At 42.6% G+C, this 12,583-nt stretch overlaps 1 protein-coding gene across 2 annotated transcripts in view; it reads left to right on the forward strand.

Annotated features, from left to right (window-relative positions):
• Positions 1-6,086: 6,086 nt before the first annotated feature.
• Positions 6,087-12,583, forward strand: part of DDX46 (DEAD-box helicase 46) — a 58,162-nt gene continuing 51,665 nt past the window's right edge. For both annotated transcript variants that reach the window (XM_075996059.1, XM_075996060.1), the window contains exons 1-3: positions 6,087-6,320; positions 10,229-10,417; positions 11,259-11,402. In XM_075996059.1, coding sequence (XP_075852174.1) covers positions 6,304-6,320; positions 10,229-10,417; positions 11,259-11,402 — 350 coding nt within the window. In that variant the 5' untranslated portion in view covers positions 6,087-6,303. The remainder of the gene's footprint in view (positions 6,321-10,228; positions 10,418-11,258; positions 11,403-12,583) is intronic.

A 12,583-nucleotide genomic window follows, 5' to 3' on the forward strand; every position in this document is an offset into this window, starting at 1 on the left:
TATAATCACTTCTTCACTTGTGCTAATAGATAAAACATTCCTCCAGGACAGAAATGATGTGAACTTAACATAAATAGATTGTGGACATAAAATATATAAGGTAGTTAGAATCATCATGTTAATGTGTTCTCTTAAAGGGAAGTTATAAACAGTCAAGTATCTTGAAGAGTGTTATGTGGGTTCTAGTTACAGTTTAGATTCCAACAATATTAGTGATCTAGACCTAGAATATGTTCCCTGAGTTTCAGTTTTCTTATTATCAAGAAGTTTAGGCCAGGCACCATGGCTCATGCTTGTAATCTCTTTTTTTTTTTTTTTTTTGAGACAGAGTCTCTCTGTTGCCCAGGCTAAGTGAGTGCCGCGGCATCAGCCTAGCTCACAGCATCCTCAAACTCCTGGGCTCACCTCCTGCCTCACCCTCCCGAGTAGCTGGGACTACATGCATGCGCCACCATGCCCGGCTAATTTTTTCTATATATATGTTAGCTGGCCAATTAATTTCTTTCTATTTATAGTAGAGACAGGGTCTTGCTCTTGCTCAGGCTGGTTTCGAACTCCTGACCTCAAGCAATCTGCCTGCCTTGGCCTCCCAGAGTGCTAGGATTACAGGCATGAGCCACTGTGCCCAGCCTCATGCTTGTAATTTTAAAATTCTGGGAGGCCTAGGTGGGAGAATCACTTGAGGTCAGGAGTTCGAGACCAGCCTGAGCAAGAGCAAGACCCCATCTCTAAAAAAATTCTGGGAAAAAAAAAAAATTAGCTGGGTGTGGTGGTGACGCTTAGTCCCAGCTACTCAGGAGGCTAAGACAGGAGGAGCTCTTGCGCACAGGAATTTGAGGTTGCTGTGAGCTAGGCAGATACCACTGTATTCTAGCCCAGACAACAGAGCGAAACTCTGTCTCAAAAAAAAAAAAAAACTTGAGTGTGATTTAAAAATCTATTCCAGCTGCCACATAAATTCTGTGATTCTAAGCAATATTCAAGTTGTATTTGTTTTAAAAGTTAAAGACCCTTATTTCCATTCACTTCTGCATGGCCTCATCCAGTTCCATGGCTTTAAATACCATGAATTATACATTCCATAAAATGCTGATGACTTATATCTCTCCCACCTCTATTTCTCCCTTTAACTCCAGATGGATATATCCAGGGCTGGATAACCTTTTCATGTTGGAAGGCAACATTAACTTAGCTATAATTGAATAAGACCACATTCAAGAAGCTATAATTAGATATACTTAAAAATGTACATTATTTTGTAAAAATCTACTTACTGTGTACTTAAAAATTTCAAAAAATGAAAACTACTTGTTAATTTTAAAGTTAACCTTTTAATGACTTCATTGTGTTTGCTTTTTGTTGGAAAGTATTTGCATATTTGTTTGCAGCATGGAGGTCTGCAGTTTTAGTTGATCCTCTAAATTTGTAGTCCCTAACCCCTGGGCCGCCGACCAGACCGGTAGTGGTAGTCTGTGGCCTGGTAGGAATGGGGGCGAACAGCAAGAGGTGAGTGGTTGATGGGTGAGTCGTGGGTAAGCTTCATCTGTATTTACGCTGCTCCCCATTGCTCCCATCACTGCCTGAGCTCCGCCTCCTGTCATATCAGCAGTGGCGTTAGAGTCTGCATTACGGCGAGTGGGTACAGTTATTTCATTATATATTACAATGTAATAACAATATAAATAAAGTGCATAATAAATACATTTGCATTTGAATCAGCCTGAAACACCCCAACCCCTGCCCCACATCTGTGGAAAGATTGTCTTCCATGAAACCAGTCCCTAGTTCCAAAAAGGTTGGGGACCCCTGCTCTAGATGGGTATTAGTCATTTGTGACCTTAAGGGCATCTTGATTTGGGTTAGGTAGAAGAATATAGATTTGCAGCTATAAGTGGTTGAAAAGCAAGAAAGCATTTTTTGGGCATGTTGCCAAAGTCATGGGAATTCTGCATTTTTCCACATTTCAATTGGCTCTTTCTTAGCATCAAACAATGACTTTGAGATGTCATCTACTGAGAGCTCAATCAATTCCATCTGTAGTTCTTTAGGTGCCTTGTTGATATCAACTAGGTAAGCCTGAAATGCTAATTTGAGTGTGATGTCATGATTCTCAAAGTCAGTGAACCTTTCAGTGTATTCTCCAATTAATAGGTCTATCACAGCTCTGTATTCTTCAGATAATTCACATATATCATCCTGCTCATCATTGGCTTTTGCTAACTGAGGAAAATGTTCATCTGCAATTTCTTTTTGAAGACGAGTTTTGAAAAAAGCTTTTTTATAAATGCTTGGATTTTTTGCCACATATCATATATAGACTTAGTTTTACCTTGCAAAGAAATATTCAAGTCATTTTGATTTGACAAAGTGTCACACAGAAATGCTGCATTCCTATAGAAATCTTTGAATAATTCACATTGCTGATTCTGTTCTTCATAAAATTTAACTATGTTCTTGCAGAGATTAAAATTTTGGCTAACACCTGTCCCTGCGATAGCCAACACACTTTAGAATGATATGGCACATCCACATTGAATACCTCATTATTTAACTTTAGCTTGTTACTTAATTGATGATGCCGTGTTGTATTTGGTCAAATATAGTTAACAATACTTACAACTTTTTGCAAAGTGTCACTTAAAGTAGCTTTAAGCAGATTTTGCTGATCCGAGTACAATGAAAGAAGTGAGAGCATCTGGATCTCTTAATACTTTTTTATCTGTGCAATAAACTCTTCATGTTTTCCTGTCATGGCAGGTGCACCATCTGTACATACAGTCATTAAATTTACCAAATTCAGTCCAACTTTATGACATTTATCTTGAAAGTTGTTGATACCTATTCCCCATGTTCTGTTTGCAAGAGTGCCCAAAGAGAGTCACTCTTTGTAGCAAAGAAAATCCTCTGTTATGACCCAAATGAAGTATAAAACCTGTGCCAAGTCATGAGTATCAGTTGATTCATCCAAAGCAATTGAATAATATATATTTTCCTTTTGAAATATTGCATGAAGTTGTTAAGTTGAAGGCTAATTCATGCTGCTGATCAGTTATGAAAGAGGCTGCTTTTTTGTACTTTGAAATGTTGGTATAAACATCATACCAGTTTGACAATGCATTCTTTCACAATTTCTTCATCACTGAATGGCTTCCCTTTTTTCCTGAGTGTATAAGCTACATTATAAGTTGTTTTGGTGGCATTATTTCCAGGTCTTATTGCTACTTGAAAGAACTGTCTTTTGTTTTTCATCTTTTAATTTCTGCCATACAACCTTTTGTGCCTCTCCCTCTAATTTAAAATATTTGTGGTCCTTATGAATGTTAATAATGCTGAGTGAGTGAGCATTGAGTTTCTTTCATGTTGATATTGCAATATCACAAAGCAAGCAAATCATATTATCTTTAGCAGAAACAAGATAATATGATCTTAACAAGATAATAAGATCTAATAAGATAATAATAAGATCTAAAGATAATAATTCCAATCCTCATAAAAAAAATGTTTTCTTCCTTCAGCATTCTCCTGGTCTTCTTTGACATGATGGACTGTTAAGCAGACAGAATTAAAAAATACTGTTGAGCTGTGCAGCTATCACAAATTCCACCTCAACAGAAACACAGTGCACATTGTCAAAAGCTGATAACAGATTGGTTTACTCGACTCCCATAAACTCTCACCAATCAGCCTTTGGGGTAGTGGGGCCTGGCAGCTGGGGGAAGTTAGAACTAAATCAGCTTAGATTCAGTTAGAACTAAATAAGCTTAGCAGCTGTCAATTTAACCTTTATGGTTTACTGATGTTCTAATTGTGCTGGTCATTCAGGGAGGATTATTTCATTTAAACTTATTTTATTCTTTTGTATTTTAAATATATTCATTTTAAAAATACAAAAGATGAACAAAACTGTAGTAATAAAAGAATTTGTTCTATAAAATTTGGATTCAGTCAAATGGCTGCACTTAAGGGCCTAGAAGGCTGCATGTGGTCTTAAGGCTGCAGGTTTCCCACCCCTGGATATATCCCATTATGTAGCTGTTAGACATCCTGGTTGTCTAGTAGGCATATCAAACATCACATGACTGAAACACCGCTGACTTTCTTCCACCAAATCTACTGCTTCTGTGCCTTTCTCATCTCTACAAATTCACAACAATCCATAAAAGCTCTGCTCATCTTTACTCCTTCCTTTCCCTCAGCTCACATCCGATTTATTAATTAGGGAATTGAGAGCTGCCTCCAGAAGACAACCAGGATCTGACCACTTCTCATTGTCCCCCACTGTTTAAGCCACTAGTGGTTTTCTATGGCTCTTAGACTGAAATCTACAGTCCTTAGCTGTGGCCCACATTCAAGCAATTTACAGTGGCTGGGATGCCTGGCCTTCCTCCTCATCCAGCCTGTTCTTACCCTTAGCAGGGACTGCCAGACCCTCCAGTCTCTACCCTACTCACTACTGCCATGGGTGGATAGCAAGCACAGGGGAGGAGCAGAAACTGATCTTGGAGTCTTACTCCTTGATTTCCTTTTTCTGAAAGATTAGGCTGGGCATGATACTCATTCTTATAATTCTAACACTTTGTAATTCTAACACTAGGAGGATTCAGGCTGGGAGTTTGAGACCAGCCTTGAACAAGAGCCCAGACTCCATCTCTACAAAAAATGGGGAGATTAGCTGGGCGTGGTGGCGCAGGCATGTAGTCTTAGCTACTCAGGAGGCGGAGGGAGAAGGATAGCTTGAGCCCTGCAGTTTGAGGTTGCAATTGAGCTGTAGCTCTGGGGAGAGAGCAGAACCCTGTCTGAAAAAAAAAGTGTTAAGGACAAATTTACATACACTAACCTGCACCAATCTGAAATGTACAGTTGAATGAATTTTGAAAAATGTACAAATCTATGCAATAAACACCACAGTCAAAACGAACTTTTTCCCCCCATCATCTTTGGTGTGAGAGAAGAAAGTAGTACGTACAGAGGCATTTGAAATAAAACTGAGAGCCTCCAGAACTCCATTACCACTTTCTGCAAAAACAACTCAATATTTCCTGTGTGTTCCACGAGATTTTATGTGTGTATATATGTATGTATGTATGTATGGACGGGGTCTCGCTCTGTAGCCCAGGCCGGTGTGCAATGGCCTCATCATAGCTGTTCTCAATCTGGAATGTACTTCAGAATCACCTGGTAAAAATTCCCAAATCCCCAATGCACAGGTAGCACGCCAGGCCAGTTAAATGAGGACATCAGGGTGGAAGCCAGAGATCCGTTTTGTTTTTAACAGCTTTGCTGTTAAAGCTCATCTATGAGGGCAATGTTGAGAACCATCATAACCTTTTGGTAATGCATTTTTAGTTCTCATCCTCTTCCCCATCAGGTTAACTCCTTCTCCGTCTTGAAATCTCATCTCAAAGTTCCTCGGGGAACTCTTTTTCTGAACCTTCTCCAATGGCGGCGTTTCCTTGCTGTGTTACATCTGCTTGTGTATCTTTTCTTTTCTTTCTTTCTTTTTTTTTTTTTTTGAGGCACAGTCTCACTCTGTTGCCCAGGCTAGAGTGAGTGCCGTGGCGTCAGCCTAGCTCACAGCAACCTCAAACTCCTGGGCTCAAGCGATCCTCCTGCCTCAGCTTCCCGAGTAGCTGGGACTACAGGCACGCGCCACCATGCCCGGTTAAATTTTTCTATATATTTTTAGTTGACCAATTAATTTCTTTACAGTTTTAGTAGATACGGGGGTCTCGCTCTTGCGCTGGCTGGTCTCGAACTCCAGACCTCGAGCGATCCTCCCGCCTCGGCCACTCCGAGTGCTAGTACAGGCGTGAGCCACCGCACCAGCCTCTGCTTGTATTTTCATTCACGTCTGTTTCCCCCACTAGATACTGGGCGCCCCAGGACCAGGACAGGCCCGGGATAGCAGCGCGTGCCAGAGAAGCCTCCGAGCGCGCCACAGCCGAGCTCCTCCCGGGGGCCGCGTGGCTGCGGCGCCGCCCTCAACCCCACCAGCCAGGGGCCGGGGAGCCCCACCAAGGCGTCGCGGTTCCGGCGCGGTCGGCGCTGTGCGCCCTCCCGCCGACAGGCGGCGCTGTGCAGAGGCAGCGGCTTCCGGCCGGCTTCTTTCTTCTTTCTGCCGCCGGCGCCAGCACGTCCTGTTTTCTTTCGTTGGCCGCGCTGGAATGGCAGCCTGTGCTGTAGCTGCTGCCACCTCTTAGATTGGATTCTCGCCTGGCGCGCCCAGGGCAGCGCAGCTTCCTGCTTTGTCCCGTTCGCTGGCGAGTCGTCCCTCAGGGCCTCGGCTTTCGCGCGGCCAGGAGCATGGGCCGGGAGTCGCGGTGAGGCGGGCGGGCGGCTTCCTGGGGTCGTGAGGAGAGGCGGGAGTTGAGGTGGCCGCGGGGCCAGGCCTGGTGCGGGCCCACGTGCGGCCACTCGAGCGGCTGGGGGACCTCCGCTGAGAAAATGGCTGTGCTTGGGCCGGCGACGGGCATGGGCTGCCCTGGCACTGCCGCCGGCCGGTTCGAGCCCCGGAGCGGGAACTGCCCTCCGGGACGCCCGCGGTCGGCACCACGTCCCGCCAATTCCACGGAGCCTCCCTGATCACCTCAGTCAGTAGCGGTCCCAGTTGAATTCCATCGTCTCTTCACGTTTGTAGCATTTCCCAGGTGCCCATCACTCTGTATTTTAGTTCTTGTCCTCCGTCAGCCGAAGGGATCGTGGGGGCGGACATCTTTACGGCACCTAGAGCTCTGTACACGACCGGGCTTTTACCGGACTACGATAAGTATTTGTGGCGTGGACATTTATATTGCAAAGAGGTTTCGCAGTTTTTTGTTATTTGTTTTCTATCATTTTGAAACCGTGGTCTGGGAGACCTTACTAGAACTATGAAATCTCACCACAACTTTATTTTTTTTAAAGCTCACCGTTTTCCTAAAGTTATTTTTTGGTTTCTTTTTTTTTATCTTAAAATTCGTGACCCATCTGCAATGTATCTGGGTAGTGTAAGTGTGCGTGGCGAATGGAGTCGGTTTCCAAGACTCTGAGGAGGCCAGTGTCATCTTTGCATCATTCGGGACTCTGGCGTGTCCCCCAGCGGCTGGGTCAAGCTTCCTTCATAGAGCCTAGTCCCAGGAATCCCATCATCACAACTTTAGACTGTTCATAACTTGTTCGGCACTTTGAGATTTTTATCTTTTTTTTTCCTTCTTCAGAGACCCTCTTCAGAGACGGTCTGGGGTCTTGCTCTGTGGGCCAGGCTGGAGTGTAGTGGTGCGGTCATAGCTCATGGCAGCGTTGATCCTGGGCGGAAGCGATCCTCCCGCCTGAGTATCCGGAGTAGCTGGGACTACAGGCATGCGCTACTTTGCCTGGCTAATTTTTAAAATTTTTGCAGAGATGAGGTCTTGAATTCCTGGCCTCCGGCTGCCCTCCCTCCTGGGCCTCCCAAAGTGCTGGGATTACAGACCTCACCACTGCACCTGGCCGGAGGTTTTTCTCTTAAAAATGACTTTTTATATGTATTTAGCAGTGACTGAAAGATCTTTTATATGTGGGAACAGTGGGTTTTTTTTATACTAGCAGTACTTTATTGAGGTATAATTAACATTCAGGAAAAAGGACAAAGCTTAAGGGTAGAGCTTGATGAAATCTGGCAAATATAAAGACCGTGTAGTCATTACATGGGCGAAGATAAAAAATATTTCTTTACAGAAAGTCCTGCGAAGGTATTTTAAATCTCCCTGAAGGTGTTGACTTCATCTGATTACCCAGACCAGACATCTGGAAAGGATATTTATTTGACTCGTTCTTTTCTTCTTCTTTTTTTTCTTTTTGAGACAGGGTCTCGCTCTGTTTCCTGGGCTAGAGTGCAGTGGTGTCATTATAAGTCACTACAACCTCAAACTCTTGGGCTCAAGTGGTCCTCCTGCGTTGGCCTCCTAAAGTGCTAGGATTACAGGCATGAGCCACCTCCTGGCCTCATTTTCTTTTATGGCCCATATCCAGTTAGACTCTACACCCTTAACCCATTCTTGCTCTCCTTGTCTTAATTGAGGCCCTAATCATTTATTGCCCAGATCATTACTACACCTGTTTCAAATTGATTTCTTCTTGAATTGTTCCTCTCCTAATTGTTAGATCTCTCATGCTACAGCCAGTGTAACATTTTTCTACTTGCTCCAGTTAGTCGTGGAGTGAATTCTTTCTTGCTGTCACACTTGAACTTAATTTGTTAAATTTCATCAGTGCTAGTTTCAGAATATCTGGATTTTTTTTTTTTTTTTTTTTTTTTTTTGAGACAGAGTCTCATTTTGTTGTCCAGGCTAGAGTGAGTGCCGTGGCGTCAGCCTAGCTCACAGCAACCTCAAACTCCTGGGCTCAAGCGATCCTCCTGCCTCAGCCTCCCGAGTAGCTGGGACTACAGGCATGTGCCACCATGCCCGGCTAATTTTATATATATATCAGTTGGCCAATTAATTTCTTTCTATTTATAGTAGAGACGGGGTCTCGCTCTTGCTCAGGCTGGTATTGAACTCCTGACCTTGAGCAATCCGCCCGCCTCGGCCTCCCAAGAGCTAGGATTACAGGCGTGAGCCACAGCGCCCGGCCTAGAATATCTGGATTTTGACATGTCTTAACATCTCCACACCTGCCATTCTTATCTAAGGCATCACTGTTTCTTGTCTATATTGCTGTAGCATCCTATCAGTTTTCTATCCTTTTGCCCTTGCCTCCCTTTGTTTTGTTTGTTCTTCACTCAGCAGCTAGGGTGATATTTTAAAAACATTAGTGAGATCATGTCACTCCTCTGCTTAACATCTTCATAATGTATCTTTTCATCTTAGAGTAACAAAGTCCTTATATAATGGCCAGTAAGGAGGTCCATATATTATATAAGGCTGCCCTACTGTTTCTCTGACCTCGTCTCATGGCACTCTCTGTCTCTCATTCTTTAAACCCTAGCCACAACTGGAATCCTTGCTGTTCCTTGAATGCAGCAGTCAAGTTTCCTCCTCAGGGACTTTGCAGTTGTTGTCCTTTTTATTATTTTAAAGAGACAGGGTCTCTGTCACCCAGGCTGTAGTGCAGTGCTGCCATCATAGCTCACTGCAGCCTGAAACTCCTGGGCTCAAGTGATATTACCTGCTTCAGCCTCCCAAGTAGCTGGGACTATAGGTGCATGCCTTCATGTCTGGCTAATTATTTTTTCTTTACTATTTTTTTCGGAGCGTGGGGGGACAGAGTCTTGCTCTGTTGCCTAGGCTAGAGTGCTGTGGTGTCAGCCTAGCTCACAGCAACCTCAAACTCCTGGGCTCAAGCAATCCTCCAGCCTCAGCCTCCTGAGTACCTGGGACTACAAGTGTGCACCATTATGCCCAGCTAGTTTTTCTTTTCTATATTTACTTGTCTGGCTAATTTCTTTCTATTTCTGGTGGAGACAGGTGTCAGTCTTGCTCAGGATGGTCTTGAACTCTAGGCCTTAAGCAATCCTCCCACCTTGGCTTCCCAGAGTGTTAGGATTACAGGCATGAGCCACCTTACACGGCTTTGTTGTTTTTGCCTAGAAAGTTCCCCATGTATCTACATAGTTCCTTCCTTTATCTCCTTCAAGTCCCTGTGACAGGTGTCACATTTATTTGAATATTGATTATATTCAATATATTGATTATATGAATATTGACTATATTGAATTATATTAAATGTAAATGTATTTTCCACCTATAGGTGTGCTGTAGCAGAAGGGTTCATTTCTTTTTCTCCTAATTTCAAAAAAGTTTATAAAAACTTCTTTCAGGCCGGGCGTGGTGGCTCACGCCTGTAATCCTAGCACTTTGGGAGGCCGAGGTGGGCGGATTGCTCAAGGTCAGGAGTTCGAAACCAGCCTGAGCGAGACCCCGTCTCTAACAAAAATAGAAAGAAATTAATTGACCAACTAAAAATATATATACAAAAAAATTAGCCGGGCATGGTGGCGCATGCCTGTAGTCCCAGCTACTCGGGAGGCTGAGGCAGTAGGATCGCTGAGCCCCGGAGATTGAGGTTGCAGTGAGCCAGGCTGATGCCACGGCACTCACTTTAGCCTGGGCAACAAAGTGAGACTCTGTCTCAAAAAAAAAAAAAAAAAAAACTTCTTTCAGTGTTTGTCTGCTGAATTCCTTTTGGAAAAAATGTAATAATATAAATGAACTATGTTAGAAGTGAACTGTATTTGCTGAACTTAATCTTTGACTTTATACTCCGCTAGCCACTATCGGAAGCGATCAGCATCACGAGGACGCTCTGGAAGTCGATCTAGAAGTCGCTCACCCTCAGACAAAAGAAGTAAACGTGGAGATGACAGACGGTCTAGAAGTAGAGATAGAGACAGAAGGCGAGAGAGATCCCGTAGCAGGGATAAAAGAAGATCTCGGTCAAGGGACAGGAAGCGTCTGAGGTAAGACATTAATTTCCAAAGGACCATTGGTAAATTGGGTCTTCTCAGCTAAATTGGGCTTCTTCAAAAGTGTTTTTTTTGCACCGGAATTTGGTGGTGCATTTGTGGCCCCTCTGCTTTATCCCTGGCTTCTTTGATCAGACCTAGAAGGATTTGCCTATAAAAACTCTCTCAAACAATGTTAGTTTGGAAACTTTAGACTGTATTTCCCATAACCCAAAGAGAACCCTTGAGGCCCTCTGAAGGAGGTAAAAAATGAACTAAACCATGAGGTAATAAGTTTTTCCCTAAGAGAGCTGACCGATGTGTTCATAGCATCTGTCAGACAGAAGGAAATAGGGGGCAGAGCCTTCTCCACACCCTCCTCACTGTTTTAAACTATTTTAATGAACTGCCTTACATTTAAATTAAAGCATACCCTAATTTTCACTTGATTACGTATTCCTTGGCACCAGTCAAGCAGCTGTCACCTTTTCTGGATTTCTGGAGGTGAAAAACAGGCTGTAAATAAAAATAATCTTCCCCACACCAAAGAAACAAAACAAAAACAACAACAACAAATTAACACAGTTTCTCTTTAAAATGGGAAAGGAAGACAAGGTTGAACTGTAACTGGTGCTATAAACAGATCACAGAAAGAATTTGACTATAGTTTTTTCAGCGATTGGAAGGAGAGAGAGCAATGGTACTATGTTGTTTATTTAGCTGATTTTATAGTTCATTCAGGCCTCTGCCTTTAATAGTGGTAATAATTAAGACTCTTTCAACATGGAACAGGATTGTGATTTAAAATAGTAGCTCCACTTGGCCATAGAATAAATGAAAAGTGTCCCTTTTTCAGGCGTTCCAGAAGTAGAGAGAGGGACAGAAGCCGAGAGCGGAGACGATCTCGCAGTAGAGACAGGAGACGCTCAAGGAGTAGAAGCCGGGGCCGGCGATCCCGATCCTCCAGTCCTGGCAATAAAAGCAAGAAAGCTGAGAACAGGTAATGTTTTTATTGAACTGTATCTATCAGGCAGGTTGGGAACTGCTCTCTTCTTTGAGCATTCCTTCCCCCCCCCTTTTAATTCATAAATAATTACTGGATTCGGCTGGCAGAATTTTATTTTAGTAGGTTATAAAGCCTGTAACTCAAATTGAAAAGACTTGATTCTGTCAGTTTTAACATTGAATGCATTGTACCCTTATTGAATATATCCTGTTAATGGTCAGAAGTATATTTTATAGACATCTTTGCAGGAACTCTGTTTTATTCCTTTGAAATTATTTTGTTGGTATTTATGCCTTTGTAAGTAAAATGTACATAATTCCTTAAGATGCCAGAACATTCAATTTTGAGGTATCATTTATATCTGTTAGATATAATATGTTTACTCTTTATATTTCTCCTATCAATGGTTTGTTCTTTACCTATTAGTTTTTCTACCCTAGAGTTTTTCTACCCTAGAGTATAGTTGATATATGGGCTTGAATTTCTTTTCTGTATATTCTTTATACTAGTGATTAATATTTTCCTATGTTTATACGTTTTACTTTTATTTTACCAAGGTCAGTATAATACCATTGGGACTTGGGGTTTTTTTGTTTTTGTTTTTTTTTTTTTGAGACAGAGTCTCGCTTTGTTGCCCCAGCTAGAGTGAGTGCTGTGGTGTGAGCCTGGCTTACAGCAACCTCAAACTCCTGGGTTCAAGCAATCCTCGTGCCTCAGCCTCCCGAGTAGCTAGGACTACAGGCGTGAACCACCATGCCCGGCTAATTTTTTCTATATGTATTAGTTGGCCAATTAATTTCTTTCTATTTTTAATAGAGACAGGGTCTCTCTCTTGCTCAGGCTGGTTTCGAACTCCTGACCTTGAGCAATCCACCCGCCTTGGCCTCCCAGAGTGCTAGGAGTGCTATCCTATAATGAAATATTAATAAGACCATCTGCCTCATTCTATGCACAAAAAGCAATTCCAGACAGATTAAAGACCAAATTAGATGGCAAAACTATTAATATACATCTTTTAGAAGTTTATACTGGAGAATATCTTCCTCACTTGAGTATCTTCATCAAATCTGGATTTCTAAACTACTTAAAAAAGCACTAAATATAAAGGAGGGGAAAGGACTACTTAATTTGGTTACATTAAGAAATTTTATTCATTATAAGATACCATAAGTAGA

Source organism: Microcebus murinus, chromosome 21 (assembly GCF_040939455.1).
Source record: "Microcebus murinus isolate Inina chromosome 21, M.murinus_Inina_mat1.0, whole genome shotgun sequence".
Taxonomy (NCBI): Eukaryota; Metazoa; Chordata; class Mammalia; order Primates; family Cheirogaleidae; genus Microcebus; species Microcebus murinus.